We start from the raw sequence: 15174 nt of genomic DNA on the forward strand, positions 1-15174 counted from the left end.
GAAAGACATCCATCCAAACTGTATGTGTAACTGGTAAGAGAAGCAAGCACATTCTCTACGCCTGGATTTATGAGAATGTTCACGATTAGGTTAAAACACACATTGTTCAATTAATTCCATCTGAAGCCATCAGATTGTTTTGTAAAGTTCCTATTCAAATTACTGACTGCTTCACTATTTTTGGGCCACTACCAACTCTGTCAGCAACCATACATCTGTTTCTTCAAAGACATAATTAAATCCAATCCTTTAGAGCTTTCCCAATGTTTAAGTATATATATATACACTTATATATATATATACACACTATATATATATATGTAAGTATATATATACACACACATATATATATACACTATATATATATATGTGTATATATATATATGTGTGTGTGTGTGTATATATATATATATGTATATATATAAAATCTAACACACTGATATCAATCAGGTTTATTTCAATGCCAGTCACTCTGTTCTACACATTCAATGTTTCAGACATCCTCACTAGCTACTGCTGGAACAAAATTTATTTTTATCATTCTTCTTCTTATAGAATACCCCATCCTTATTTCTGTCCTGTGTTTTGACTTCTCGTAATTGTACCTGATGATTTTTCAGCCTTAGCCAGAAACACATGCCATTATTAGGATTACTGTTCCTCCAAATGAGGTTCTAAAGTTATTTGTATAGGCCTTATCCTTTCCTATTTAAAACAATGATAAGCACCACTTTGGTGGTGCACAATTTGTATGCAAACAACTGACCACAGATTTATTCCTTTTAAATTTTACTTATGAACTTTTTGTATCTCAATTTAATTTACAGTGACTGCTAACAAACTCTTAGTATTTCCACTGGATTACTTGTACACAATTTATTTTTGCTTTCATCTCTCTTTCACGACAACTTTAACTGGGGGGAACAAAAACTTTTTTTGCAATTGCAGGTATTGGCATCTTGCAAAATATTTTAAAAACTTTCCCCATCCTCAGTATTTTCCTTTTTTTTTTCTTTTCTCCTTATTTATTATTTTTCAACCTTTGAGAAGGCGGCCATTTTATATACGTGCTTTTTCTATAATATATGTTTAGTGGATGATAATGCCTAGCTTATTTCAGAATAAACACATTTAGGCTTTAGCTTAAAAACAAGGGGGGGGGGGGGGGGAGTACCACCAGGATTCAAATCAGCAAATGAGATAGCCCCTGTGGGTTCTTATCAGACCTGCTTTCATTGAACCTGTATTGCTGAAAAAACACTGGCAGCCGGATAACATGGGCTGGCAGATTCACTGACTCTTTTGCTTTCCAAGAGCCAATATACTACAATAATCAGTCCTCTGATCCAGAAATTGTAAAATGTGAATGGTTTTTGGTTATAATTGTTAGAAACAACTTACTGGTGGTACATAAAATTAAAAATATTTATTTCAACTGCACTTTCTAGTCCTATCATTTTGGGAACTGCTCCTTCCATTTCAAAAAATATTTCTACTTTCTTTTCTAAGATTACACAAGGGTAGTAAGACATTTTTCCCTTTACTTTCAAAGGATCTTGGAAGACAACGTCAACCAACATTAAAACAACACCTAAACCGACATATAAAACAATCCCAACATCATCTTCTGTAACAATGATGCTGAAAACAGTTTTTTTCAATATCAGAAATCAAAAATTTATGCCCCCAAAAGCCCTCAAAGTTACAATATATCTTATGGAACTTTCGGCTTTTCACCTGAAGTGAGTCCTTCTCCCCCCCCCCCCCCCCAATTGCTACCTCAGCATAACTCCTGTGGTTTTGCTGATTTGCAAATGTTTAAGTGTTTGCTGAAATTTTGATTTTGGGTGCCTAACTAATTTTAACTCAGTGAAAGTATTCTAATTTTAGATACTGAGCAGATAATTATTCCTGTGTATTCAAATTCTAACATTCAGACTAACAAACGTTGGGCTCCAGAACCTTAACTAAAAGAAAGAAAAAAAAAAGTTGGTTTGTTATCCCAGTGTGACAGTGAACAGGTAACTCTGAATTTCACCTTCAGCAAATGAAAGATTCTTACCCACAAAAAACTACGTAAGAGAAATAGAAGCAAACTCTGTCACAGTAATCTTAAGTTAATAGCGAAAACTCAAGAAGATAAACAATATACAGTACATTATCATTCTAAATTTTTGCTTTTACAACTACAGTCTAAGTGTTCAAAACTTCATTCACAAGCACTTTCCCTGCAAAGAAATTCATAGGTTTCCATGTTCTTTCAGTACAAATGTTTAAAGCCTTGCTTTTAAAATCTTTTACTTCATAATAAAATTAACAGCAACAGATTTTACACTTACAATATCCTACCATACAAATCGAGAGAAGCCCACCGATAGTTTTTGAGCTAACAGATACAGAGCACATCCAGTGGTAGGGCCATATCCCACAGTCTATGTTGAAGTTGTGCTGCAAAACAGTAACAGACTGCAGAGACCCAGATCATGAAGTCGCATTGCGATCCAGCTGAACTGCCAGTCTGGTCCCACAATAGCACTCTGGGATGTCATCATCATCTCCTAACTGTGCACCAGTTTCAGAGTAAAATTTATTAATGTGTTCTGTGTATGTTCCTGAAGAGTCCAGCATTTCTCCCAAGGGATTTTTTTTTTTTTTAAACTATAGCTCACTCCTAAACCAAGTGAATGTATTTTTCTAGGATGGAAGAACCTCTCTTGGTTTAAAAGTTAGTTTCTTATTAAGGCCATTCAAGGATGTAATTTCAGGATACACCTCAATCCATTTCAACTGTGAGCTGTCACCAAAAAGTGAAGTCTCACTTTACCCTTCACTTTCAACTGTACATTCCTACTTGTTCCCTTTAGTATAGTCTTGCCACATAGCAAACCAGATGAAATGTTATTCAACTGATTACTAAACTTGGAAAAGAAAAGTTTACTTTCCAGTCAGATCAGCAAAGAAGTTGACATGACTCAAGCTAAAGCTGTACGATTACCATATACAAAACCACAGGAGAGGAAACACCCACTCATGGGAAAAAAAGACAGCCCACTCCTTTCAGTGGTGGTCAAGAGTAAGCCTGTGTTACATGAAACTGCACCTTCAGTTTTTGCAACTATTAGATCTGTTGACTGACCCGAAGAGTCAGCTATATCCCACTCTGAAAGGTGAAGCCAGCACACATGTACTTAAAACGATTATTGTTACTACTTGCCAGAGGGTAAGATCAAGTACTATTTTAGACTTTTAGTCAAGCATCTCTTCACTAGGACATTTTACACACTTCTGTTTTGATCCAGATCCTCTTCTGTATAAATAATAAACTTGCAGGAAAGAAAACTGTCAGCTTGAGATAATGCAGTTTCCTTGACCCTAGTAAATATAGTTTTAGACTGTTATAGTTAATGCAATATTATACTCACTACATTGTTTGATCCAGTCTTTTCAAAGGTGGATGAAAAGGTGCTCAACACTAATTGCCAGAGGTCTCACTGTAGTTTATTGCCCACCTTACCATTGGTACACAGAATGAAGTGACAAATTCTATTTAAAAAATAAGAAACCGCAAACAAATGAAATACTGTTTGCCTGTAAAGAAGAGACTCCATTCCACAGAATCCTACTACAGAATTCTCACCAAAAATCATCATTTATCAACATGTCGCTCCTCATCTAAAAAACTGTCACACAAGAAAAATTCTCTCCAGAGCATCCTTTGTCATCACAGCAAATAGTTTGTTTTTGGAATAGCTAAAGATTACATTCCACTGATCCACTAAGTGAGTAACTTTAGCTGACATGCAATGGTGTTAAGGAGTCTCCCTTCCCTCTCCCCTCCCAAATCATATTATACAGCAAAAGAAATGACAGAAATACATATCTAAAAAATTCTCTAAACGTGTTCTTCCTCATAATAGATTTATATTTACCAGTTATACATATAATCGTATAATGTATATTAGAATAAATATTTACTCTTGTATATTTGTATTAGTAAAACACTTTTAAATGACTTATTTTTTTTACCATCTTTCCTAGCGAAAAACACACATATAAAACCCTGCAAACCTGTACAAAAGCATGAGAACATTTGTACATAAGCATTTCTTGCACAATCTATGCACCTGAACATGTGCAGATAACATTACACCATCCATGTTCTTGGATATTAACACCAAGAAAACAAAACAGAATACTAAATCTGACAGGCAGAGCTGTTGCCATAATAATAATAATAATAGGAAAAGCTAGCATATGATGTTTGTTATAGATTTAGGAGATCCCTATGCTAACCCATACGATGGAAAGAAAGCCTGAATGATGACATAAAACCACTGCACTGTTAGTTGGCCTTTTCCCAAGCAGCTGCATGAAAGAAGTCTTGGTGAAAAGCTGATAAAAAGAATGCTGTTACACAGCATTCCTGATCATCATCCAGTGGAATCAAATTTCAAAGTAACAACTTGTAGAGCAAAAAAGAGCCTTTTAGACTTGCAGATAGATGTGGACAAAGATTACTGTAAGAAAACTATTTAAATGAGAGACCCAAAATATTAGATATAACAGAATAATTTGCTTAAAAAACAGATAATACATAATGAATATTACCAGAAGATATTACAATTAGGATTCAAAAACCATAATCTGTTTAACTGATCATGATTTTACTTCTTCCTCACTGTGTCAAATAAACAAGGAAATTGTTGTAACATTGAAAACAGACCCCTAAATTAACAAAATATTACTACATTGGAATTTACCTGCTTCAGTCAAACAGCCTACAGTTCTTAGCTATCTTCAAACAAATGCTCTCTTGTTGCTCTTCTGTTTCTCTAAAAAAAATGTACCACATGCAGAGTACAAAGATAGCACTAAAGAAAAATTAGTCAGTCTTTCAGCAGCCTTCTTATACATAGAACAGCAAATCAATAAGCAATTCACATATATACCACAGTTTTTCCTCATTTTAAAAACCTTTTATATTCAGTCATGTATTTTAACCATAGTGGACCTCCTAAATGAACATCAGTGCAACTTAGCAAGGAATTCTGTCAATAATCAAGTAACCAAATAGCAAAACTCCTTTTTCAACTCAATCCTGCTTTTCTACTTTCAGGATCAATTGAAAACAGAAAAGCAAAAGCAATGTGACAGAACCTAAAAAACTGCAGTCTGCGAACAATTAAAAAGTTGTAAAGTTTATGTTAAAAAAAAAAAATCAACAAAATCCAAATACAGAGAAGACTATTTTTTGTTCACAAGGCTTAACAACAGCTATAAAACAGTAGCAGATATTAAGCAGCCAAAAAGTTAATGAAATACATTATTTATATATTCAAAACTTATTCCTAAAATTTCTGACAATCACCCTGATCATCACCATGCAATGTTCCACTACAAATGAATTAATCAAACTGAGCTAAATACAGTCAATTCTTAACACCTCAACATAGATAATCCACTGACGGATTAGCTACATCATGGATATTAGTACAAGTAGCACTCTGCTAAAGGCAGCCGTATTGTTTCCAAGATCCGTGGAAGTGGAGACGCAGAATGACCTGAAATTGGTCACAGTATGAAGAGACTGAACAAATACGTGCAACCAGATCTTAGCTGATTCTGTTCAGGGTCAGTTCAGGATTCTCGCAATGGAAAGCACTGGAGAGACACCGAAGCACACACTAGGACAGAGTCAGTTCAAATCCAGACAGAATAATCTACTGGGACTCACCACAGGTTCTAATTAGGGCAAGAGCAGACACCATCGCTGCTCCAATAACAGTCAGGTATCCATGCACCCTCCAGTGTATCAAGAAAGGTTATGATCAACAAAAAATGCCAGGTTCTCTTGGTGCTAGGGCTTCAGAAACACTCTTTCATCCTTCCAGAACCAGGCACACTGGCAACTTGGTGCAGAAACATCTGGATGAGTCTGCAGCACTGACTAAACAAAATGTTTACATAATACTCTCTAGTAACCGTATTACCCAAGTGGTTTCTATTATCTGGGATATCTGAACTTCCCCTGCTCCACCCCACACCCAACAACTCAAATAGTCAAGGCTTAACTATGGCTGTAAAAATAGTTAATGCTTGAAAAATTTAAGTTACCCACGTCATCTGTTTTCAGAGCACATATAGGGAACAGTGCATTCAATTTTAAGAGCATTTTTCAAACAAAAATCTCATTCAAATAAGACAAGTTTTGTTCCAATTTCAGGATCTACTCCTGATGCAAGATAGTTTGTATGTTTAGACTAGTGAAAATTCTTTGTAATTAATGACAGTTTGTACAAAAAAATGGCAACCCATAACTATCAGCAGTCTGCATTAGACAACACTAAATCACGCTGTAATCATTTTACTGCCTAGAGACTCCACGGCCTCAAGTGCAGTAGATTTGCTTTTCTATAATATCATATTCAGCTCAGGTAAGGATTATGTACCATTTGGAAGAGATATAAGGAAAGTGAAAAGTGATGATCAGACTTCTGTACAAGGAATGTCCAATCACTCTGGGGCCTTTCATCCTGAAAATGAGCCATGAAAAGAATATGGAGTGGTCTATAAAACCAGAAGAGGTAGTGAGAAGATGAACATGGAATAACTGCTCAATGCCATTTCCTAGGCAATTGCTAGATGGCATCAAACATTGTATAGCAATAGGCTCAAAACAAACTAGTGTACATTTTCACACGATGTACAGATCAGCTGTAAAATTCCTTGCCACATGACACTATGGACACTGAAAATTCGTATAAATTCAATAAATTAATGGAACAAGAATCCATCACAGGCTACTAAACACAAAGGCACCACCTCTGGATCAAGAAGTCCCAAAGCATAAATCCCTCCAGGCTGGAAAATTAACCTGAGAGAGCATGTAAGGACTGGGCTTTCCCAAGAATCCAGTTAAATACTGATAAAGATAGCAGGCCAAAAGCTTTTGGCTTCCATGATATGTTTCTCTTCTGTTACCATCTGCTGCTAGCGCTGTCAACTTCTGCGTAAAATGTATGACAGAACTGCTCCAAGAATGTTGCATTTATGATATCACTGAAATCTGAAATTCTGTACTTACCATAGATGGTACTGCAGAAGCTGGCACTACCCCTTAGTAACTGTACTGATAAACATAACTAAGGAACAGTAGATGTCTCCATCCAAAAGTATAAAGGAGTAAAAACGGATCTAACGAAGTGCTTATCTTCTAGAATTCAGGTAAAAGTAATAGGCCAGTAAAAGGAGAGGGAGAAGGAAGAAGAACACACAACGCAATTTCAATGTGACATAAAGAAAAAACACCACCAACAAAAAACAAAAAACAAAAAACCACACCCACACTATTTCCTATACCTGACAACAGCAGAAGTTTGATTCCCAGGCTACTTTGTCAAAAACGCAAACAAGGCCCCAGAGTTCTGCTAAAGACAACAAAACACTATTACATATGAGCTAAAAGGTTAGGCTGCTTTCTGGTATAGTTTTCCCCCTGACAGTTTAAAAGACAATACAAGTCTAGGGTGCTGCTAAAAGAATAGTTCTGCACCTTCCCTGATATCAGTATTAGCATGGTCAGCTGGATCAGGGAACTTATTTCATTTAGCTGAAAATTAACCCGGGGGAAAAAAAAAAGTTTAAATACTAGTGCCAGCACAAAGGAGAAGGAAGTAACACATAGCCTGCAGCCCAGTGCCTGCAGTAATAGTGCCTTATTCCAGGCTAGGCAAATCACAGAACCTTACATTAAAAGGTCAATAGACAAAAAACATAGATTCCTAAAGTAACAGAAAAACAGTATCTTCAGCACCCAAAATAAATATGTTTTTCCACACTAGTAGAAAGCAAATATCCAGAAGACTGTTACCAAAATGAAAATACCTACAAGAGCAGCAGACAATATATGAGCTCTAGTTATATCCACATAGAATTAAACAGCCAAAACAAAAATTGCACTGGTTTTCTGGACACACAAAGTTACTTGTTGCCAGAAGTATAATTTTATTCCAGTGAAACAGAAATCAGTGAAGTTTATTTCTATTTTTTTTCTGAAAAGCTAAGACCATTTAATTATTTCTACACTTACAAATAAACTCCGTAACTACAAATTTCTGAAGTCAGAGCATTGTAAGGATTTATTGGAAATGTTTTCTCAGAATTTCTTCAGGAAAATTTGCATCTTTTTAATCGCCCTTAGCGACAAATGGCACAAGAGTATTGAAAAAAAAACCCAAGTATTAACCAGTGGGTTAAACATGGTTTTAACCAGACAAGACTGTGACAATTAAAGGTCTTCAACAATTCTTCCTAAAGTCTGAAACTGTTCTGGAACAATCCCAGTCCCTTGTTAGCTGACGTTCTGAAGGAAAAGCTTCAGATTAACAACACAGATTTCTGAAATGCAAGACTAGTCCAAGTTTATATCCTTCTGTAAAGCTTTTATTTAAAGCACATTTGGTCCATAAGGTAGAATTTGCAGCATTCAGTACTATGACCTACAAGACCTATTACAGAAGGAGGGCTGTTTTCAGAAAGTGAAGTAAAAAATTCTTAAGACTTTTCTGATATGAAGTTTTAAGTTTTTGTACACTCATGAGGGCTGACAGAAATGTAATGTCAATAATACCACAATTTAGAAACTCTGCTGTAATACAAGTGAGATAGCTGAATACAACCTGTCCAACAACGCTAGTTGGCGAAAACTCGTTTCCAAATCAAATACTGGAAGCTAAGTATATCCTATAGGTATGATTAAAAAAAAAAAAAAAATCCTATAACCAGTATAATCCTATAACTCCAATAGAAAGTTGCATCTAAAATAGCACAATGCCTAAACAGCATAGCTGGAGCAAGAGCTGAGATAGTATACTGAGATAGATACTTTGAGAAGCACTCAAAGACCGCTTCAAGCATTTTGGACACTGTCCCTTTTGGTCACTGCCTTCATCTTACAAGTCTGTAAGAACTCTGGCAGTTGACATAGTTCCAGAACAAGTGACAGCCGAAGTCATGCAACTCCAGTGTTAGGTATAAGACAGTTTTTATTCTTTTTATATGTTCTATCCGCAATACAATGAGGTATTCTATGTCAGAAATATGGCTATATTGTAATAGGGAGAGGGAGGGAGGGAGGGAGGGAGAGGGAGGGAGGGAGAGACACACCAACCACCTTCAAAATTACCATACAGAAAAACAAAGCATTCCTGACTACCACTAGGTATAAAAACAGAAACACTTCAGTTACTTTTTAGTTCAAAAAAATTTACTGTAGCTTTCAAAAGCTGAGACATTCTTATAGACCATTTCCTAAAAAGCAAGCATCCAGCTGCTATTTTTAATAAATTAACTCAACACTGCCATGTTACCAACCTTTGAGAGGAAGAATAGTTCCATGGCTAACGTAATGGACTGGTACTTAAGGTACTTTCACTGATACAGAGGCAATGTAGACTCGATATAACCCCCCGGACACCCACAAATGACACAACACTCATTAACATGTTTGAGATGACCAGATACTACAATGAATAATGTCAGAACATACACTCCACACCACAAAGTGTACCCAAGAGAAAGTACAGATCAGCCCGAATTCAGGCAGGCTCTGTGTTCCTGTAACTCAACCGCTACGCAAATAACAAACCAACCTGTATCAATTATATCAACACTAAGCTGAAGCAAAGATATAAATTTAGTTAGAGTATTATGCGTGCAGCATAAAACTTTCAGAATACAATGTATATAGACTGTCCAAACGAAATCTAGAACGCTGATTATCCTTTCTCCCCTCACAGGAGGGGTGTCTCACTGTCAAAATGACTAGGCTAATTCAAGATAGATAAGGAACTGGAATTCAGAGGTATCTAATCAAGATAGAACAAGGTTTTCCAAAAGTGATTGAAAAGTTAATTTCATATCACCCAGCTATTAGTAAAAATATAACCAAGACAGACTACTCAGTAGAATTCCTTTAGCAATTCTACTCAGCAGGAGCAGAACTGATGATATCCTGCAAGATGCAATTAGAAAGATGCAAGGCACAGTAAATCACTACTCCAACTTTTCAGCTCTAACTTCTTTGTTGTAGAACCTATTAGTAAGCCATGCATGAAAGAGCTATCCTTTTAAAATGTACTGGTGCATTCAGTCTAGGCTACAGACTTAAAATCCACTTTCCTTCCTGCATAAGAATGAATGATGCACTTCTAACAGCTTTCTATAAATGTTGAAACTCCATCTGAATACATATACAATTTATCCTCTCTCTTTATCAAACCTTAATATTAAATCTTGTATTAAAATGCAGTTTCTCTTTTACTCTTATCTAAAAATAAAACCAATGATTGATGTTCTCAAACTAAATGCAACCTAAACTGGACAAGCAAAGCCTACTGTGAAATATTTACCTCTTTCCAAACCAGCTAGCTTGATAAACTTGTTGCTCTTTTTGGTTTACGGTTAGGATTCCTATGTATTCTCTTCACGGTTTTATTCTCCTCATACAAGATAAGAGAGTTCACAAAAAATAAGAATAAAACTTACCCCCATTATCTGTTCTCTTTAAAGCACCATCCTTATGAGGGCATAATTCACATCTCTAGGAAAAAAAGCAAAAATAAAATAAAAAAATGGAATGATCATAGAAGCATTGCAAAAGAAACCACACAAATTAAAGCTGTTATCTGTCACTGGGGGGGGGGGGGGGGGGGGGAGGAAGAGAAAGGAACCATTCTCTAAAAGTGAATAGGTGTGTTTTCCCTTAACCTTTACTTGACTATTAATGTTAACATTAGTTCATCACAAACAAAGCTTTTTCATTCAGATCTTTATTATTTAAGTTATTTGCAATCCTACCTCCAAGTTTTTATTAGTGGATTCCACACCCTGGAATTCTGGAGGCAGGCCTCCAAAAACTACAGCATAGGGTAGGCTTACTTGGTGATAAGAAACTTGGGCACAATCCAAGGACTCCCTACCATATTTCTTTCTCCTGGGATCTCAGAGTTCACCAAGGTGGTCAATCACAAAGATGCACCACGGATATAATTAGTACAGGTGCACACATTCTAGCTGGCTTCACAAAGTCACTGCTGACATTTATTCTTTCTAAAAAGCTGAAAACAATCTTGCTTTCCGTTTCAGGAAAAGGTCAGAAGTTGACCCATCCTTGAAATTCCCACAGACTGGATGTCTTGAAACTTGAAGTTTGACAACCTATTCTTTTGACATCCACCAGGACCACAACAGTATATTCTTTCTGTTATAGCTGCCACTATTAACTTCCTTAATATGAAGTTTACCTAGTCCTAGAGTAGCATGAACCAACTCCAAATCAGTTCAGAGATGACAAAAATGGAACGGGTTTGAGAAATATTCCACTTCAACTGTTGCAAATGACATGCAAGGAATAAGCACTACAGGAGAGCCTATACTGAGACATCAGCTTATTGCAACCTTTATATACTCCCAAATCAGACACAACTCAAAGCACACCAATCTAACAAGCTTTCTAAGAAACTGAAGAAAAGTCATATCATCAGATGTAAACTTCATACCATATCCTTCAAATGGAAGGGGACATCTTAAGTACAGATCTTCTCTGTGTTCCCTGAACAGCACTATTTTTCCTTATCAGCTAACTGGCAAGTCAGCAGATAAAGAAACCGACAATGCTGCAAGTGCCTCAGAAACAGATTGCCCAAATTTATTTAAGGAATAAAGCATTTGATTCCTGAAATTCATACAGCTAAAGTGTATCTTGAGGGCTATCTGTTCCTCTTCACCTATAAGGCTGGTATTAGCAGCAAAAAGAATTTCACAAAAGGGTAGAATAGAAGACAAGTTTTTAAATTATTTTAGCTTAGTAGATTGGTATAAACAGCTGGACACTGGACAAAGAAGAATCTTTAGGATTACTTGTGTTTTGTTCTTTGCTTCACTTTTCGTGTTTTGTTCTTTGCTTCACTTTTCCTCCCCTCACATTCATCTACTAAAAGGACCAGAAATTTATTAAAAGGCAGTGTTAAACCTATGGTGAAACTTAAGAGGTTAAAATGGCTGAAAATGTCTGAATCATTTTTTTCAGGCTGCCTGAGGACTCAGAGCATTACACAAGAGGATTTCTTTGCAGCTGAAAATGCTTAGCTCATTTCAAACAAAATCTTACTACGCAAAATTTTGTTAAGTTGTACAGGCCACACACATGTAGTATGTGAGTTGTATTTTAACATTTCAGCTCTCCAAACAGCAGATGCTAGCTACTGTAAGACACTTAGTGTCTGTAGGTTAATTTTTTGCAAACTCCCCATACAGTGAATCAGATTCTCAAAGCAAGAAATAATATCAAGTCTGACAGTACAATAAAGTTTGCTGCCACTCCAAAGCTTCCAGCTGGGAGCTTAAGCCCAGTGGGCTGAGATTATGTATCTAACACTGCAACAAGGGAAGCTGTTAATTAGTCTACCTTGCCCCCCTTCTGCAAGCCTGTGGAAGCATGACGTACATTTTCTTCAGTGGTAAAACCAGTTTAGGAGGTTATCTTCGCCTCTTTCCCTTCACCTCTCCCTTACTCATCTGCTTCTACTACTCCCTCAGGTGCTGAGGCAACTATCTATAGGGCTGCCCTCAGTGAAATGAAGTGAAATTAACTTTTTATTTAATTATTATTAATTCAGGTCATATCACTGATCCAATCTGCAGCACAATCCCACAAACGGTTGCATCAGCAAAACTGAAGGCAGGGAACTGTAGCTTTGCAGCAGAAATAATCACAGTGAGCAAACATTTTGAGCAAACTTTACCACCACTTAAAAATGATCACAGGACACTGAGTGACAAGGAGCTGAACCAGTCCTTTATGCAGAAGAGTTAAGTGTGCTCCATCCAGCCTCTGCAGAGCTCACATTCCACTGATTTTTTGAGTTTTGTCCCATATCCCTGTAGGACTTGGGTCCATTAGGTCTCCCCTCATCACTCCTCTGCAGCCCTAGCTGCAACCAGTCACAGAAGACAGAAAGCAGAAAACTGAAGTGGAGGACGGAACTTTGACACTGGAAGAAAGCTTGAGTGCAGGGAGCCCTGCAGGAACCCTCTCCCAGGCAGGGAGCTGGGGCTGGGGATACTTGGACTCTGAGGATACAGGGCACCTTCTGGGCTGTGACTTCTGGCTACAATCTGCAACGAAGTAGCATCGGAATAATTCACACACCCTGCAGTGAGTAACACACACCACACAGCGACCATTTCCCTTCCTTCTTCCAGGTCATAACGTAATTTGTTATCAACCTATACCCTCTCAGATCCCGTTATCCATTTTTCTCCCAATCCAACACACATCACACACTAAAACCATCTGACTGTTTTCTTTCTCCAATGAATTTGACAAAAATTCACTGAAATAAATTTTTCATAATGAACCTCATCCCTGCCTATTTAAGGATAGCAAGTAAAATAGTAAATATTTTTCCATTGTATTTTTTAATTAAGTTATTAGCACTTCTAAAACTCTACAGCAATATATCATTTCAAAGGAAGTGACACTTTGACCTGAGAATTTGCAAATTCTGAAAAAATACCTTAGACATTTCCAAAACAACTAAATTATGTTGTTACAAAGGATTCTGCAGCAGAAAGGAAATAAAGTAATTGTGTGCATACGTATACATCTCATAAGTCCAGTAACTTATAATTTCTTATTTGAATGCTTATCTGAGCAGTGTCTCCTTTTTCCAGTTGACTTATGGGTGGATCTTGACATTTCTAAGTGAACAACAACAGACGAACCTCTTCACTAAATACCACTTCACGTACAACTTGTACAGCGAAATAAAGCTTGGATCTCTGCAACAGCAAAGGGAACAAAGGGCTCTGTGTGGATGGCGAGATGATGTCTCACATATGAGCACACAGACCATGCACGGGCTCTCTTCTCCAGTTGTGGGTCATAAGTCTTAGTCCTGGTAAAGAATTTCTGAGATGGGTTTATTGTCCAAACATTCAAAAAAAAGTTTTGTGGAACTACTAAATAAACCAGGAAAAAAAAACACCTGAAACATTACAGCACATAGGTAGAGCCAGCTGAATTAGATTTAAGGAAGATGAAGGAAAAAGATACCAGTACTGGCTGAAAGAAGACTGAAGCTGCAGCCAGTGACAGCTGTTCCCTCTTTTCCTATCCTTACAACGTGTAACATGGGACATCTAATTTTTACAACTCCTTGATCGAACAGATTGAGTTCATGGATCTGGCTTCTGTCCAAGCAGAATTCAGATGAACTCTCAGCAAGAATTGCTTGGGACTATGAGATCTCCTGGAGAGGAGAAGAGAGAAACCAACCTCACAGATCTGCAGTTTGAACAGTCTGATAGTGTGATTGTCACAATGCACTTCAGAGCAACAAAAGTAGCAAGTCACTTAGGGGAAAAAAGGATGACCCAGTAACCTTAGCAGCCAGATGAATTGAGATTGCCTGGGTCTGAAGAAAAAAAAAAAACAGTGACTCCTGAGGGGTCCTTTGGCAGTTGATCCAACCTTAAAAAGCCATACAGCAGAGACGTAAAGTGGCCAAAAGTATGGGAGGCCCTGGCAGAAGGGGAAAACAACAGATTTTTTCTTCATTATTAAAAAAGTGGAAATAAGCAAGAAGAAATAAAGAACAGTAAAATAAGAATGGAGATGTCCACTAGAGATAATGAGCACAAAGAATTCCCAGAGAGGAAGATGAAAATAGGAAAACTAAAAGACAGACCTTTAAAAAGAAAAGAAATCCAATATTGCATTACGGTCCAATTTGGCTCCACTGTATCACAGCCCACAGTTTTCTCCCCCTATTTCAGATAAATATTCCTTTCCATTTCGGCCACGAGCAACAACTACCTTAAAGCAGCACTACATAATGGTTAGCTAACAGTACATACTCCTGACAAAAACAGGCAAACCTGTTGGAGTATTTGTGGGAATCTGACAAATCTAATTACTGGAGCTTTTTTGTTTAACCTAACTCCAGCAATTTTTTCAAGTAGGAAAAGGAGGAAGGGCATACATAAACTCATTTAATCAGACAGAGAAAGCAGAAGACCAAGACAGAGACTTTTCTCTTTTAAGAGAAAGACTAAGAGACTTACGTAGATAAGGAAGATAAAGAGAGATAGGAGAAAGTACAAGTAGGAAAG

The 15174-nt window shown here is 37.0% G+C and overlaps 1 protein-coding gene across 7 annotated transcripts in view; it reads right to left on the reverse strand.

Moving 5' to 3' along the window:
* MLLT10 (MLLT10 histone lysine methyltransferase DOT1L cofactor) overlaps nt 1–15174 on the reverse strand; it is a 144661-nt gene that overhangs the window by 103128 nt on the left and 26359 nt on the right. For 6 of the 7 annotated variants that reach the window (XM_026098559.2, XM_064505949.1, XM_064505947.1 and 3 more), the window contains exon 4: nt 10546–10600. The exons of the other annotated variant lie outside the window; for it this stretch is intronic. In XM_026098559.2, the coding sequence (XP_025954344.2) occupies nt 10546–10600 (55 nt within the window). The remainder of the gene's footprint in view (nt 1–10545; nt 10601–15174) is intronic. 7 annotated transcript variants of the gene reach the window in all.

Source organism: Dromaius novaehollandiae, chromosome 2 (assembly GCF_036370855.1).
Source record: "Dromaius novaehollandiae isolate bDroNov1 chromosome 2, bDroNov1.hap1, whole genome shotgun sequence".
Classification (NCBI taxonomy): Eukaryota; Metazoa; Chordata; class Aves; order Casuariiformes; family Dromaiidae; genus Dromaius; species Dromaius novaehollandiae.